The sequence below is a fragment of the Pristiophorus japonicus genome, chromosome 21 (genome assembly GCF_044704955.1).
Source record: "Pristiophorus japonicus isolate sPriJap1 chromosome 21, sPriJap1.hap1, whole genome shotgun sequence".
Lineage (NCBI taxonomy): Eukaryota > Metazoa > Chordata > Chondrichthyes > Pristiophoridae > Pristiophorus > Pristiophorus japonicus.
Genome location: NC_091997.1, coordinates 62,522,139 through 62,537,447, shown reverse-complemented (window position 1 = coordinate 62,537,447; position 15,309 = coordinate 62,522,139). Strand labels below are relative to the sequence as shown.

The 15,309-nt window shown below is 49.5% G+C and overlaps 2 protein-coding genes across 2 annotated transcripts in view; one reads left to right on the top strand and one right to left on the bottom strand.

Moving 5' to 3' along the window:
* LOC139233542 (transient receptor potential cation channel subfamily M member 1-like) overlaps positions 1-5,028 on the bottom strand; it is a 7,992-nt gene extending 2,964 nt beyond the window's left edge. The window contains exon 1 of the mRNA XM_070863944.1: positions 4,992-5,028. Coding sequence (XP_070720045.1) covers positions 4,992-5,028 — 37 coding nt within the window. The remainder of the gene's footprint in view (positions 1-4,991) is intronic.
* Positions 5,029-5,746: 718 nt separating this feature from the next.
* The window catches only part of mtmr10 (myotubularin related protein 10), a 29,369-nt gene continuing 19,806 nt past the window's right edge, over positions 5,747-15,309 (top strand). Inside the window, exons 1-4 of the mRNA XM_070863943.1 lie at positions 5,747-5,828; positions 8,718-8,852; positions 11,389-11,531; positions 14,556-14,646. Coding sequence (XP_070720044.1) covers positions 5,747-5,828; positions 8,718-8,852; positions 11,389-11,531; positions 14,556-14,646 — 451 coding nt within the window. The remainder of the gene's footprint in view (positions 5,829-8,717; positions 8,853-11,388; positions 11,532-14,555; positions 14,647-15,309) is intronic.

The window sequence follows — 15,309 nt, the reverse complement described above, 5'->3', positions numbered from 1 at the left end:
TGGACCTATCATGTCACCTCTTTCCAAATGCACTGCTATGACATCCTTAATAATTGATTCCATCATTTTACCCACTACCGATGTCAGGCTGACCGGTCTATAATTCCCTGTTTTCTCTCTTCCCATCTTTTTTAAAAAGTGGGGTTACATTGGCTACCCTCCACTCTATAGGAACTGATCCAGAGTCAATGGAATGTTGGAAAATGACTGTCAACGCATCCACTATTTCCAAGGCCACCTCCTTAAGTACTCTGGGATGCAGTCCATCAGGCCCTGGGGATTTATCGGCCTTCAATCCCATCAATTTCCCCAACACAATTTCCCGGCTAATAAGGATTTCCCTCAGTTCCTCCTCCTTACTAGACCCCCCGACCCCTTTTATAACCGGAAGGTTGTTCGTGTCCTCCTTCGTGAATACCGAACCAAAGTACTTGTTCAATTGGTCCGCCATTTCTTTGTTCCCCGTTATGACTTCCCCTGATTCTGACTGCAGGGGACCTACGTTTGTCTTTACTAACCTTTTTCTCTTTACATATCTATAGAAACTTTTGCAATCCGTCTTAATGTTCCCTGCAAGCTTCTTCTCGTACTCCATTTTCCCTGCCCTAATCAAACCCTTTGTCCTCCTCTGCTGAGTTCTAAATTTCTCCCAGTCCCCAGGTTCGCTGCTATTTCTGGCCAATTTGTATGCCGCTTCCTTGGCTTTAATACTATCCCTGATTTCCCTTGATAGCCACGGTTGAGCCACCTTCCCTTTTTAATTTTTATGCCAGACAGGAATGTACAATTGTTGTAGTTCATCCATGCGGTCTCTAAATGTCTGCCATTGCCCATCCACAGTCAACCCCTTAAGTATCATTCGCCAATCCATCCCAGCCAATTCACGCCTCATACCTTCAAAGTTAGCCTTCTTTAAGTTCTGGACCATGGTCTCTGAATTAACTGTTTCATTCTCCATCCCAATGCAGAATTCCACCATATTATGGTCACTCTTCCCCAAGGGGCCTCGCACAACGAGATTGCTAATTAATCCCCTCTCATTACATAACACCCAGTCTAAGATGGCCTCACCCCTAGTTGGTTCCTCGACATATTGGTCTAAAAAACCATCCCTTATGCACTCCAGGAAATCCTCCTCCACTGTATTGCTTCCAGTTTGGTTAGCCCAATCTATGTGCATATTAAAGTCACCCATTATAACTGCTGCACCTTTATTGCACGAACCCCTAATTTCATGTTTGATGCCCTCCCCAACATCACTACTACTGTTTGGAGGTCTGTACACAACTCCCACTAACGTTTTTTGCCCTTTGGTGTTCTGCAGCTCTACCCATATAGATTCCACATCATCCAAGCTAATGTCCTTCCTAACTATTGCCTTAATCTCCTCCTTAACCAGCAATGCTACCCCACCTCCTTTTCCTTTTATTCTATCCTTCCTGAATGTTGAATACCCCTGGATGTTGAGTTCCCAGCCCTGATCATCCTGGAGCCACGTCTCCGTAATCCCAATCACATCATATTTGTTAACATCTATTTTCACAGTTAATTCATCCACCTTATTGCGAATACTCCTTGCATTAAGACACAAAGCCTTTAGGCTTGTTTTTTTAACACCCTCTGTCCTTTTAGAATTTTGCTGTACAATGGCCCTTTTTGTTCTTTGCCTTGGGTTTCTCTGCCCTCCACTTTTCCTCATCTCCTTTCTGTCTTTTGCTTTTGCCTCCTTTTTGTTTCCCTCTATCTCCCTGCATTGGTTCCCATCCCCCTGCCATATTAGTTTAACTCCTACCCAACAGCACTAGCAAACACTCCCCCGAGGACATTGGTTCCGATTCTGCCCAGGTGCAGACCGTCCGGATTGTACTGGTCCCACCTCCCCCAGAACCGGTTCCAATGCCCCAGGAATTTGAATCCCTCCCTGCTGCACCATTGCTCAAGCCACGCATTCATCTGAGCTATCCTGCGATTCCTACTCTGACTAGCATGTGGCACTGGTAGCAATCCCGAGATTACTACTTTTGAGGTCCTACTTTTTAATTTAGCTCCTAGCTCCTTAAATTCGTTTCGTAGGACCTCATCCCTTTTTTCACCTATGTCGTTGGTACCAACGTGCACCACGACAACTGGCTGTTCTCCCTCCCTCTTTAGAATGTCCTGCACCCGCTCCGAGACATCCTTGACCCTTGCACCAGGGAGGCAACATACCATCCTGGAGTCTCTGTTGCGGCCGCAGAAACGCCTATCTATTCCCCTTACAATTGAATCCCCTATCACTATCGCTCGCCCACTCTTTTTCCTGCCCTCCTGTGCAACAGAGCCAGCCACGGTGCCATGAACTTGGCTGCTGCTGCCCTCTCCTGATGAGTCATCCCCCTCAACAGCACTCAAAGCAGTGTATCTGTTTTGCAGTGGGATGACCACAGGGGACCCCTGCACTACCTTCCTTGCACTACTCTTCCTGCTGGTCTTCCATTCCCTCGCTGGCTGTGGACCCTTCTCCTGCGGTAAGACCAACTCGCTACACGCGATACTCACGTTATTCTCAGCATCGTGGATGCTCCAGAGTGAATCCACCCTCAGCTCCAACTCCGCAACGCGGACCGTCAGTAGCCGGAGGTGGACACACTTCCCGCACATGTAGTCGTCAGGGACACTGGTGTTGTCCCCGTGTTCCCACATGGTACAGGAGGAGCATATCACGTGACCGAGCTGTCCTGCCATGACTTAACCCTTAGATACACTTAAATTGGCGACAACAATGTTAAAAGTTACTGACTAATAAAGAAAAAGAAAAACTACTCACCAATCAGCAGCCAATCACTTACCACGTTGGCTGTGACGTCACCTTTTGATTTCTTTCTACTTCTTTTTTGACTTCTCTCAGCTGGAGCTGCACCGGTACGTCTCTCTCAACTCCCGTCTCTCTCGACGCTCCCCGGACTGCTGAGCCTTTTATAGGCCGCTGCCTCTCTCGACTCCCGCCTCTCTCGACGCTCCCCGGACTGCTGAGCCTTTTATAGGCCGCTGCCTCTCTCGACTCCCGCCTCTCTCCCTACCAACATCTTCCACCTCCTCACAAAGATTACCTCATGGTCACTAATTGGCCCTACCCTTTCCTTAGTTACCCTCTAACTCTTAATATATTTATAGAACATCTTAGGGTTTTCCTTAATTTTACTGGCCAATAATTTCTCGTGCTCTCTCTTAGCATTCCTAATATCCTTTTTAATTTTACCTCTTATCCTTCTATATTCCTCTAAAGATTCTAAAGTATTTAGCCGTTGATATATGACATAAGCGTCCCTTTTTTTCTTGATCCTCCCCTGTAAGTCCCGAGACATCCAGGGGGTTCTAGAATTATTTTTCCCAGCCTTTTTCTTTAAGGGCACATGTTTGGCCTGAGCCTTCCGGATCTCCTCCTTGAATGCCTCCCACTGTTCCGACACTGATTTACCCACAAGTAGCTGTTTCCAGTCCACAATGGCCAAATCACTCCTTAACTTAGCAAAATTAGCTTTTCCCCAGTTCAGAACTTTATTCCAGGCCTATTCTTGTCTTTATCCATAACCAACTTGAATCTGACTGAATTATGGTCACTGGCACCCAAATGCTCCCCCCCAATACCCCTTCAACCTGCCCAGCTTCATTCCCCAAAACTAAATCCAAGACCGCCCCCTCTCGTGTTGGGCTTGCTACATACTGACTGAAAAAGTTCTCTTGAATGTATTTCAAGAATTCCGCACCCTCTATACCCTTCACACTTCATTTGTTCCAATCAATATTTGGATAGTTAAAATCCCCTACTATTACTGATCGCCCCTTTTTTATTTTTCAATTCGACCCATATGGCCTCAGTTAATGATCCCTCTAACATATCATCCCTCCCTCACCGCTGTAATAGTTTCTTTAATCAGTTTCTTTAACCGCGACAACCCCCCCCCCCCACACTTTTTTTACCCCCCTCTCTATCTTGTCTAAAAATCCTGTAGCCAGGAATATTAAAACCTGCCCCTCTTTCAGCCATGTCTCTGAAATGGCTATAATGTCATACTCCCAAGTGTCTACCTGTGCTCTTAGCTCATCCGCCTTATTCGTTATACTCCTTGCATTAAAGTATTTTCCATTCAGTACAGGAAGATCTCCTTGGTTACTACATACTAAGCCCTGTTTCCTCTGCCTCACAGATTCGCTTTCTAGATTCTTGCTATCCAACTTCTGTTTTACTTCCTTCGCTTTTGAATTCGTTCTCCGGCTCCCAGCCCCCTGACAAGCTAATTTAAACTCTCCCCAACAGCACGAGCAAAGCTCCCCGCGAGGATATTGGTCCCGGTGCTGTTGAGGTGCAACCTGTCCGGTTTGTGCAGGTCCCATCTCCCCCAGAAGCGGTCCCAATGCCTGAAGAATTTAAAGCCCTCCCTCCTGCACCAATTTTCCAGCCATGTGTTCATCCTCTCTATCCTTCTATTCTTGTACTCATTACACGTGGCACCGGGAGTAACCCGGAGATTACTACCTTTGAGGTCCTACCCTTTAATTTTCTTCCTAGCTCCCTGAATTTTTCCTGTAGGACCTCATCCCTTATTTTACCTATGTCGATGGTCCCGATATGGACCACGACCTCGAGCTGTTTACCCTCCCCCCCCCCCCCCCCCCCAGGATGCCCTGCATCCGCTCTGTGACATTCTTGACCCTGGCACCAGGGAGGCACAAAACCATTCGGGAGTCACGTCTACGGCCGCAGAAAGGCCTGTCTGTTCCCCTAACTATAGAATCCCCGATCTCTAGAGCTCTTTTGTTCTTCGTCCCTCCCCCTGTGCAGCTGAGCCACCCGTGGTGTCTTGGAATTGGCTCTGGCTGCACTCCCCAAGGCACCATCGCCCTCACCGATACTCCGAATTGAATATCGGTTGGAAAGCGAGATGGACTCACTGGGAGGGGACTCCTGTTCTACCTGCCTGGCACACTTACTACGTCTGGTGGTCACCCACTTTCCCTCTTCTCCACGGGGCTGAGCTGCATTGTCATCCCTCTAGTTAGCATTATCTAGTTTAAAATCTACTTAAAAAGAAATAGAGAAAAGAGAGCTACTTACCAACTCGCCTCAATGACTGGCCGGCCTCAGGGCCTACTGAATTGGATATATATTTGAAAAGGAAATATTTGCAGGGTTATAGGGAAAGAGCAGGGGGGAGTGGGCCCAGCTAGATAGCTCTTTCAAAGAGCCGGCATAGGCTGAATGGCCTCCTCCTGCGCCGTGTGATTTTCAAATCCCTCCATGGCCTCACCCCTCCCTGTCTCTAATCTCCTCCAACCCCACAACCGCCTGAGATGCCTTCACTCCTCTAATTCTGCCCCCTTGAGTATCCCTGATTATAATTGCTTACCATTGGTGGCTGTACCTTCTGTTGCTTAGGCCGTAAGCGCTGGAACTCCCTCCCTAAACCTCTCCACCTTTCTTTCCTCCTTCAAGACACTCCTTAAAACCTACCTCTTTGACCAAGCTTTTGGTCATCTGCCGTAATTTCACCTTATGCGGCTTGCCGTCCAATTTTTTATCTCAATACTCCTGTGAAGCGCCTTGGGACGTTTCACTATGTTAAAGGCGCTATATAAATACAAGTTGTTGTGATTCTTGGAGGCCATTGGGCCCATTGCGCCAAGCTGGAGTTAGTGTTACATTATATAGAGAAGAGGGGAATGTTTTCACTGGTTTCAGTGATACTGGGCATCGGATGCCAAGGAAATGGATCAGGTAGATAAAGTGATCGAAGTCAGCACAGCAGCCTACGCTACAAAACGAGTAGATGTTTGCTATACCTCCATGTGTATGAAGCTCCTGCCACTCCCGCACCCACTCTGCTCCACAGCAGTGTCTCCATTCTACTGAATTGCGTCCAACAAGCTGTGGATGCGTGGATTACGCTTGCCAGATGACTGGTCGAGGAAAACGGTCAGGGAAAGTTGTGCTCTCTTATCGGGATTTGCTTTCCTGGGGGAGTTAGAAAATACTTACCAAGGAACATCTGGGCCTAGAGGGACTGAAACCTCTGCTTCTCTGGCCCATTGACCCTGTTCCCCTGCTCACTGTTGCTTTGCTGCTATTTGTAAAGACCTCAGCCGCTTACACCAGCACGATCCTCTTTACATAACCATGTCTTACAGCATCGGACAAAACAGAGAGGTAGACACTAGCAGAACGTGAAGGATATTTGGTATGAGGAGAAGGCTTTTGAAGACATAGAGAAGAAGTCCGAGGTGTTGTGGAGGTGGGGTGTAGTCACTGAAAGATGGGTCTGTAGTAAAGGTGCAGGGGCTGCTGGAACTAGCAATAATCCAGACTTCGAGGGGCAGAGGGGGCATGTTCAGTATGGCTAAAGGTTTCCTGTTGGGTGGCTCAGGGCCATGAAGGAATTTGAAAGCATGGACAGGGGTTTTGAAATCAGTCTTCAAAGGCACAGAAAACCTGATGGACAACAGACCATGGTCACACTCACGGAGGAGGCCATTGGTGATCTGCTCTGTGGTCAAATCGCTGGAGAAATACCACCAACGATGTCTCCGCAAGATCCTGCAAATCCTCTGGGAGGACAGACGCACCAACGTTGGTGTCCTCGAGCAGGCCAACATCCCCAGCATCAAAGCACTGACCACACTCGACCAGCTCTGTTGGGTGGGCCACATCGCCTGCATGCCTGACACAAGACTCCCAAAGCAAGCGCTCTACTCGGAACTCTTACACGGCAAGCGAGCCCCAGGTAGGCAGAGAAAATGTTTCAAAGACGCCCTCAAAACCTCCGTGATAAAATACAACATCCCCACCGACACCTGGGAGTCCCTGGCCAAAGAACGCCCTAAGTGGAGGAAGTGCATCTGGGAGGGCGCTGAGCACCTCGAGTCTCATCGCCGAGAGCATGCAGAAAACAAGTGCAGGCAGCGGAAAGAGGGTGCGGCAAACCAGTACCACCCTCCCCTTTCCTTCAACGACTGTCTGTCCCACCTGTGACAGGGACTGTAATTCCCATATTGGACTGTACAGTCACCTAAGAAACATAGAAACATAGAAAATAGGTGCAGGAGTTGGCCCTTCGAGCCTGCACCGCCATTCAATAAGATCATGGCTGATCTTTCACCTCAGTACCCCTTTCCTGCTTTTCTCCATACCTCTTGATCCCCTTAGCCATAAGGGCCATATCTAACTCCCTCTGGAATATATTCAATGAACTGGCATCAACAACTCTCTGCGGCAGGGAATTCCACAGGTTAACAAGAAGTTTCTCCTCATCTCAGTCCTAAATGGCTTACCCCTTATCCTAAGACTATGTCCCCTGGTTCTGGACTTCCCCAACATCGGGAACATTCTTCCCACATCTAACCTGTCCAGTCCCGTCAGAATCTTAATAGTTTCTATGCGATCCCCTCTCATCCTTCTAAACTCCAGTGAATAAAGGCCCAGTTGATCCAGTCTCTCCTCATATGACAGTCCCGCCATCCCTGGAATCAGTCTGGTGAACCTTCGCTGCACTCCCTCAACAGCAAGAACGTCCTTCTTCAGATTAGAGTAGAAGCAAGTCTTCCTCGATTTCGAGGAACTGCCTATGATCATGATGCATTTGGGCATGGAGGGACTTGAACCTGGAGTGGTTAGAGATGTGAGGCCATAGTTGGGTAGCAACTACATTCAAGGATCTTGGAGAGCAGAGGGCAGGTTGGAGTTTCAATCGTAGTTTCAGAAGATAGGTTGAGGTTGGGCTTTTTCAGAAGAGAGTGGATGACTGTCATTGTGAAAGGCCTGGGACCAATGTCTGACTATGGGAGAGGTCCATGGTGTTCAAAGAAGACTGGGGCCAAGAAGGTGGCCGGCTAAGAGCAGGGATTGAAGGAGTGGCTGGAGGGGGTTCTTGGAAGAGATGAGACTGTTGAGGGAGTGTAGGGATGGGAGGGAAGATAGGCAGTGTAAGGTTTGGAAGGAGCTGAGGATGTGAGTGATGGGAGATTGTAGGGGGCAGGAGGGACAGGTGACTCAGTGGATAGTCCAAATGTATAAAATGATCTAATGAGGGGAGTGATATACCGGGTAACGCGGAGTGGGGGAGTGGATACATTTTATTGCCCTTTCCAGACAAGGTCTTAAGAAAGCTGTCTGCTGTACTTGGGGTGTCCCTAATCACTGCCCCATTCATCAGAGTGTATTAAGATTAAAAGTGGAAAGGTTGTGTGGGCGGAAGCATGTGGCCAAACAGGGTGATATAATGGAGATTTGGGTCTGGCAGTGACTCATTCCATCTGTCATCAGCCACAGGCAGTGAAGTGAGAGTGACCCGAATATGCAGGAAAAAATCCCAAAGATCATTTAATACAGGAAAATCTCCTATTATTTGTTTTGGAAACATGTTTTATATAAATGCATTTTAATTAGCTATTAGCAAGTACCTCAGAATGGTGTGCTGAAGATATGTGGGCAGATTACCCTTAGTGTGCAGGTAGGTTAGAGTTGGGAGGTGACTTCCAACCCGTGTTTCAGTATCCGGATCACGTGGGATAACACTGGGATTTTAGTTTTACAACATCCTTTCTCCCACTGCAGTTACAGGTTGCATGTTTCATTCTGCTTCCGTTAGTGAGTGCTGCCACAGTGCCCGGGGGTGTAGATACCGACTGTAAACCTGCACCCCAACTGTCTCGTAGGACTATATTATCATATCCGCACTCTTAAGGTGCAAAACAAAGTAAAGATACCCAAATTCTTACTAATTGTCCTTCTCCTGTTCAACCACAGAAATTTCAGTACAGAAACCTGCTGTTGGAGGAGCATGACATCTCTCTGACGTGTGTGGAACAGGTGGTCGCAGGTATGGCGATCTCTGATCATCGACCATTTCTCACACACACCAATACCTGGCCTTTCACTGCTTTGCTAAATTGAAAGTTGCCAATGCTAAAAGTCTAAAATAAAAACAGAAAATGCTGGAAAGCAGCATTTGAAAAGAAGGAAGCGAGATTAACGTTTCAGATCTGGATCATAAACATTATCTTTACAGACTGTGACTGAGTTGCGGTTTGTTTCTGATTTCCCTTTCTCCTGTGAGGTATAAATGAAGGAGGTTGGGTTGTAGATTGATCTCAGGCTGGTGATTTTCAGTGTTTGAGTCTCCTTACCAGAAACTGTCTGATTACCGGGGGAGGGGCGGGTGTCCTCCTAACATGAGCAGCGGCTTATGAAAGATTCCGTATTCTGAGCTCCCTCATTATGCCTGTAATATTCCTGAATTTATCTTCCTTTACAGTTCCACACCAATGCAATGGAATCTGGGCGTTTCTCGATCTGTCTCTCTCAGTGCCACACCGGGTGGGGAATTACCAACAGCCACAGGGAGAGTGCAGCTTGTTTAAATCCCCCAAGCTGTGCTTTGTGTTCACGTTCGAAGTCTGTTACTGAGAATGTCTCGCTCTCTCCAGGCTTTATTTTGCAATTAGGCTGTCCCTGCTGAACTTCCCTATCTTGTTTATGTGGTTTATACACTCTTCCTCATCAATACATCCTCTCTCTCTTGAAATAAAGTCTCACTCAGTCCCAGAACTTCCCTCAGACTTCCCTTCCTCCCACAATCTGACGGCTTTAAAAAGCCAAACATGGTGTCACCGAACCATTTCCTCCAGACATACCTTGTCTCTCTGACTCTGAACCTCCTTCCTGTCCTACACTCTGGGTCATGACCCTTCACCCTTGATCCTGTCCTACACTCTGGGTCATGACCCTTCACCCTTGGTCCTGTCCTACACTCTGGGTCATGACCCTTCACTCTTGGTCCTGTCCTACACTCTGGGTCATGACCCTTCACCCTTGGTCCTGTCCTACACTCTGGGTCATGACCCTTCACCCTTGGTCCTGTCCTACACTCTGGGTTATGACCCTTTCACCTGGAGTTCTCAATCTGATTTTATTTAGTTTTTCAAAGTTTAAAAATAAATTTCATCATTTGGCTAAATTTCAGTGCATAAAATGTGATTTAAATCTGGCATTTCACAATCTTTTGGAAGCTTTCTTCAATGCTGCAGGGGAGGGAGGGGGAGGGGGCTGAATATTCAGTGGAAGTGCCATGTCTTGGACCTATTTTAGTTTATACACTAATAACAAACCAGCTGCACCTCGCTCGGACTGCTCCTGGCTCCATCCTGGATCAAATGTCATCAGTGCACAGTAAACAATAAATCTTTCTCCTGAATGTACGTGAAGCCTACTTGTCCCTCTGATGTTCAGTCTGTGGTTAATCTGCAGACGGATAATTGACAAGGTTGTTGTAAATTGAAGGAATGGGATTGGTCGGACCTCCCATTAAAGGAGGCTTGGGGCCTTTTTAATCTGTGCCAGCCGGCTCCTGCTATTCCTCTCTATAATGTTACCCTACAGCGGAGGCCACACCCCCTCTACACTGCACCCAGTGGGAGCCATCGTCCCCCGTTGTTGCCCTCCCCCCCCCCCCCCCCCCCCCCCCCCCCCCACGCAGCCATTCTACATGGAGCCCAGAGTGAGTGTCGGCAAGCAATTTGGCCAAGACGGGTTATTGCACCTCGTCCAACAGCCACACACCTTGGGTGATATTTTGTGCTTCTCCTTATCCCAGGGACACAGGCTAGTCGTAGTTGCTGATCCTGCCTTCCTGGGCTCCGCTCACTCAACATAAACAGGTCAGGACATCGAATGTCCTGCCAGGAATAACGATGGAGACGGAACCAACAATCTTTTTAAAGGGAAGTGGATAAATATTCCAGTGTGTGTGGCTCAGTACCACACAGGGCTGTGAGGCAATGGTAAGCTTGCCTGGTAGCGATGTGTGCGGACCTTGACTTTTGGCTTCAGTCAGTGTCCTGGAGGGCCCCAACGTTCTGTCACTGGGGCAGGGGTTTGTCTGTACAATGCCGAATATTTGGGGTAAAGGGATCGCCCACAGTCCGCTGAACACATTTGGATAGGTTGTTAATTACATGCCGGGAAACTCCAGCCACAGAGTCTTCAAAGCTGGTGTTTGAAGATAGATTGATGCCCTGGGCCTTGTATCTCAAGAGCTAAGAAGATAATTTCATGCAAGTAGGCTGGCAAGGAATGGGGGAAATGGCAGCTTCAGCAAAAGCAGACAGGCTGAACTATGAAAAGTTACTAAAAAAAGAATTGGAGACAGACTTGTGAAATGAGCACAGATTCCGAAAGGAGGCGATGCTTAATTAACGGCGTAGTTCCCCAACACGTGCGTGTGCGGCATGCAAATGTGGGCGTGTAACACGCATGTGCTTTTCACTGTTTGTGTCTGTCTTGCTATGGCAGAGATGATAAGAGGGAGCATGTTTGTGACCACGGCTGGGTTAACTGTTGTGCTTTCCTTTGTCCAGTGAACGATGCGAGGAAGAAGAGGAAGGTTCTGGGACCCAACCAGTACCTGAAGTTTAAACCCACTGAGCTGATCATTTACTGCAAGGATTTCCGCATCATTCGATTCCGCTTCGATGAGTCTGTTCCAGAAGCTGCCAGAAAGGTGAACAGTGTCCCCGGGTGTGATGGCCCAGTGTGGGTCTGAGTAAAGTGTCCCCGGGTGTGATGGCCCAGTGTGGGTCTGAGTAAAGTGTCCCCGGGTGTGATGGTCCAGTGTGGGTCTGTGTAAAGTGTCCCCGGGTGTGATGGACCAGTGTGGGTCTGCGTAAAGTGTCCCCGGGTGTGTTGGACCAGTGTGGGTCTGAGTAAAGTGTCCCCGGATGTGATGGTCCAGTGTGGCCAGGGTATAGTGTCCCCGGGGATGATTGGCCCAGTGAGGGTCTGAGTATAGTGTCCCCGGGGATGATGGGCCCAGTGAGGGTCTGAGTATAGTGTCCCTGGGGATGATGGGCCCAGTGTGGGTCTGGGTAAAGTGTCCCCGTGTGTGATGGGCCCAGTGTGGGTCTGTGTAAAGTGTCCCCGTGTGTGATGGGCCCAGTGTGGGTCTGTGTAAAGTGTCCCCGTGTGTGATGGGCCCAGTGTGGGTCTGTGTAAAGTGTCCCCGGGTGTGATGGGCCCAGTGTGGGTCTGGGTAATGTGTCCCCGGGTGTGATGGGCCCAGTGTGGGTCTGGGTAATGTGTCCCCGGGTGTGATGGGCCCAGTGTGGGTCTGGGTAATGTGTCCCTGGGTGTGATGGGCCCAGTGTGGGTCTGGGTAAAGTGTCCTCGGGTGTGATGGGCCCAGTGTGGGTCTGGGTAAAGTGTCCCCGGGTGTATTGGGCCCAGTGTGGGTCTGGGTAAAGTGTCCCCGGGTGTATTGGGCCCAGTGTGGGTCTGGGTAAAGTGTCCCCGGGTGTATTGGGCCCAGTGTGGGTCTGGGTAAAGTGTCCCCGGGTGTATTGGGCCCAGTGTGGGTCTGGGTAAAGTGTCCCCGGGTGTATTGGGCCCAGTGTGGGTCTGGGTAAAGTGTCCCCGGGTGTATTGGGCCCAGTGTGGGTCTGGGTAAAGTGTCCCCGGGTGTATTGGGCCCAGTGTGGGTCTGGGTAAAGTGTCCCCGGGTGTATTGGGCCCAGTGTGGGTCTGGGTAAAGTGTCCCCGGGTGTATTGGGCCCAGTGTGGGTCTGGGTAAAGTGTCCCCGGGTGTATTGGGCCCAGTGTGGGTCTGGGTACTGTGTACAGACAGACTGATTACATGAAGGAAATGACAGGAGTGGAAAGGGAGAGCTCGCACGTGACACAGACGTCCTGTCTGAGATGTATGGCTGCTCTCTGGATGAATGGCAGTGATTGTACTGTGTGTACAATAAAACTGAAAGGGCCTGGGAGCAGGTCAGGAATGATTGCGTGCTGTGCATAGAACACTCTGTGTGCAGCGGTCTCTTCCCCAGGGGCACTTTCATTATTTACTACACTTACAGGCTGTGAATTGTGGTCCTCCCTCACATGTCTGTCATTGTGTAGAAGGTTCTCCAAGTCCAGTGTAAATACAAACACTCACTGAAAGGCAGCTTTTCTCCAGTGTTTGCTGAATTCTCCTGTGTCGGATATTCGCTGGAGCACTGTGGAAATGTAACGTTTCATTAAATCTCAGGTGCTCTGAGCAGGAGCTGCTTCAGTTGGCCTCAGTACCTAAGGCAGGAGGGAAATAAAACCAGCCGGATTTCCTCCCCCGTCCCCGCGACCCCCGAGCCCTGATCCCCGCTGGAAAGTTCCCGTGGGGGGATTGGGTGTCCCTCTGATACCCCCATGGTTGAATGTCCTGCCGTCGCCCACTGTCCAATGGCTAGAAAAGAGAAAAGAAAAACATGCATTTGTATAGCTCCTTTCACAACCTCAGGACGTCCCAAAGCACTTTGCAACCAGTGAAGTACTGTTGGAATGTGATGTGCCTGAGGCCTGCCGATGTCTCCGAGAGGCAGCACCATCTGGTGACGACGCCCAACGGGTTGGACACATTCCTGGTTCCCACTGAGCATGACGAGTTATTTTGGCTCTCCAGGCTATCTTCTATTGATAAGTTGGAGTAAATATTTACAACCTCAAATTCAGCCTCTGGCCACTGGAGGTGCTTGACACAATTCAGCCCAGATAATCCCCAGTTGTATAAAATTGTCCAGCTGGAATCCTGTGCGGTTATGGACTAGCCTAGCTCTACCAAGGAGCGGCACATTCATATGGGTCGCATAGCTTCCTGTGCTGTATGCTGAATTTGCAGGCAGGGGGATTGCGTTGGGATCAAACCCCTTGGAGAATTGTCGAGGACTGGTTGTAAAAGCTGGAGATCGGGGCAGGGAGAGCTTCAGAATCCCGACCATTTGAATAGAAGTGATGGTGAGGGAGCAGCCTGGGACCTACACGCTGGCTGTCCCGGCAGCTTTTAACATAGTAAAATATCCCAAGGTGCTTCACAGGAGCGATTAGCAAACAAAATTTAACACCGAGCCTCAAAGGAGATATTGGGAAAGGTGATCAAAAACTTTGTCAAAGTTTTTAAGGAGCATGTTAAAGAAAGAGTGAGAGGTGGAGAGGTTTAGGGAGGGAGTTCCAGAGCTTGGGGCCCAGGCAGCTGAAGGCACGGCCACCAATGGTGGAGCGATGGAAATTGGGGGGATTCACAACAGGCCAGAATTGGAGGAGCGCAGAGATCTCGGGGCTGGTGGAGGTTATAGGTGGAGGGAGGGACGAGGACATGGATGGAATTGAAAACACAGCTGATAATTTTTAAATTGAGGTGTTGCCGGATTGGGAGCCATTGGAGGTCAGCGAGCACAGGGCGTGCTAGGTGAACGGGACTTGGTGCGAGTTAGGACACGCAGGTCACTGGACAAGGAGGAGACCCCGATAGAGGGCAGCCTCTTGGGGATCAGCAGTGTGGTCAGGACTGGATGTGGTGTGTAGGACGGATGTGCTGCCCTTTTGGCAGGTTGGGAGACTGCTGCCAACATGGCAAGTTGCCAAAAGAATTTGGGCCACTCTGAAGTTTTGGACTCACAACCCCACTGGTCGGGTGACAAGCAGCGGTCATAGTTCAGCTGTTGGTGCCGTTCCTGCAGCCTGCCCTTAACACTGGATTCCCGCTTTGTTCCAGATCTGCCTTGTGATTGCACATTACTCTCAGCCTAAAGATCTCCAGCTGCTGTTTGGGTTTGCATATGCCAGGGAGCAGTGCCAGAATTCAGGTAAGGCAGCAGACACAGTTACTGGCTGAGCTGCAGCGGGGTTTGTTCCTGGGCTGTGTAAGTTTATCTGTCCTGATCAGTCACATCTTCTGTCGAATAGATTGTGCTTGACATTAACAGTCGGTGAGTGAGTGACGTTTCCGAGAGGCTTCTCGACACTCGTAAAGGCAGCGAGTGATGGAGCTGTGCGGAGCCGCATGGCCAGGCTCTGTGCTGTGTGACGGAGCTGTGCGGAGCAGCATGGCCAGGCTCTGTGTGACGGAGCTGTGCGGAGCCGCATGGCCAGGCTCTGTGTGACGGAGCTGTGCGGAGCAGCACGGCCAGGCTCTGCTGTGTCTGCTGTCCTCAGCTATAGGGTTGCAGTTAGCCTCGGTGCCTCTGGTGGGTGATTCAGCCAGGGCTGCTGATCCTGATCTCTGTCAGTGCCCCCCCTTAGGATTGTGTGCCTGGGAATGTTGGGTGAGAACTGGATTGTGGGGCCACTGTGACTCGAGTCACTGGACCTGGGTCGTATTAGGATTTGGCCCCTTCTGGAGTTGAGGAAGGAAAATTGCAACCAAAAAATAATTCCCGTCAACAGGAAATTTGCCATAAAACTGTGGCACTGGTCGGGGGTTCGCGTGGCCCCGAATCGATGCTCGATTACAATCGCAGACTTCTAAA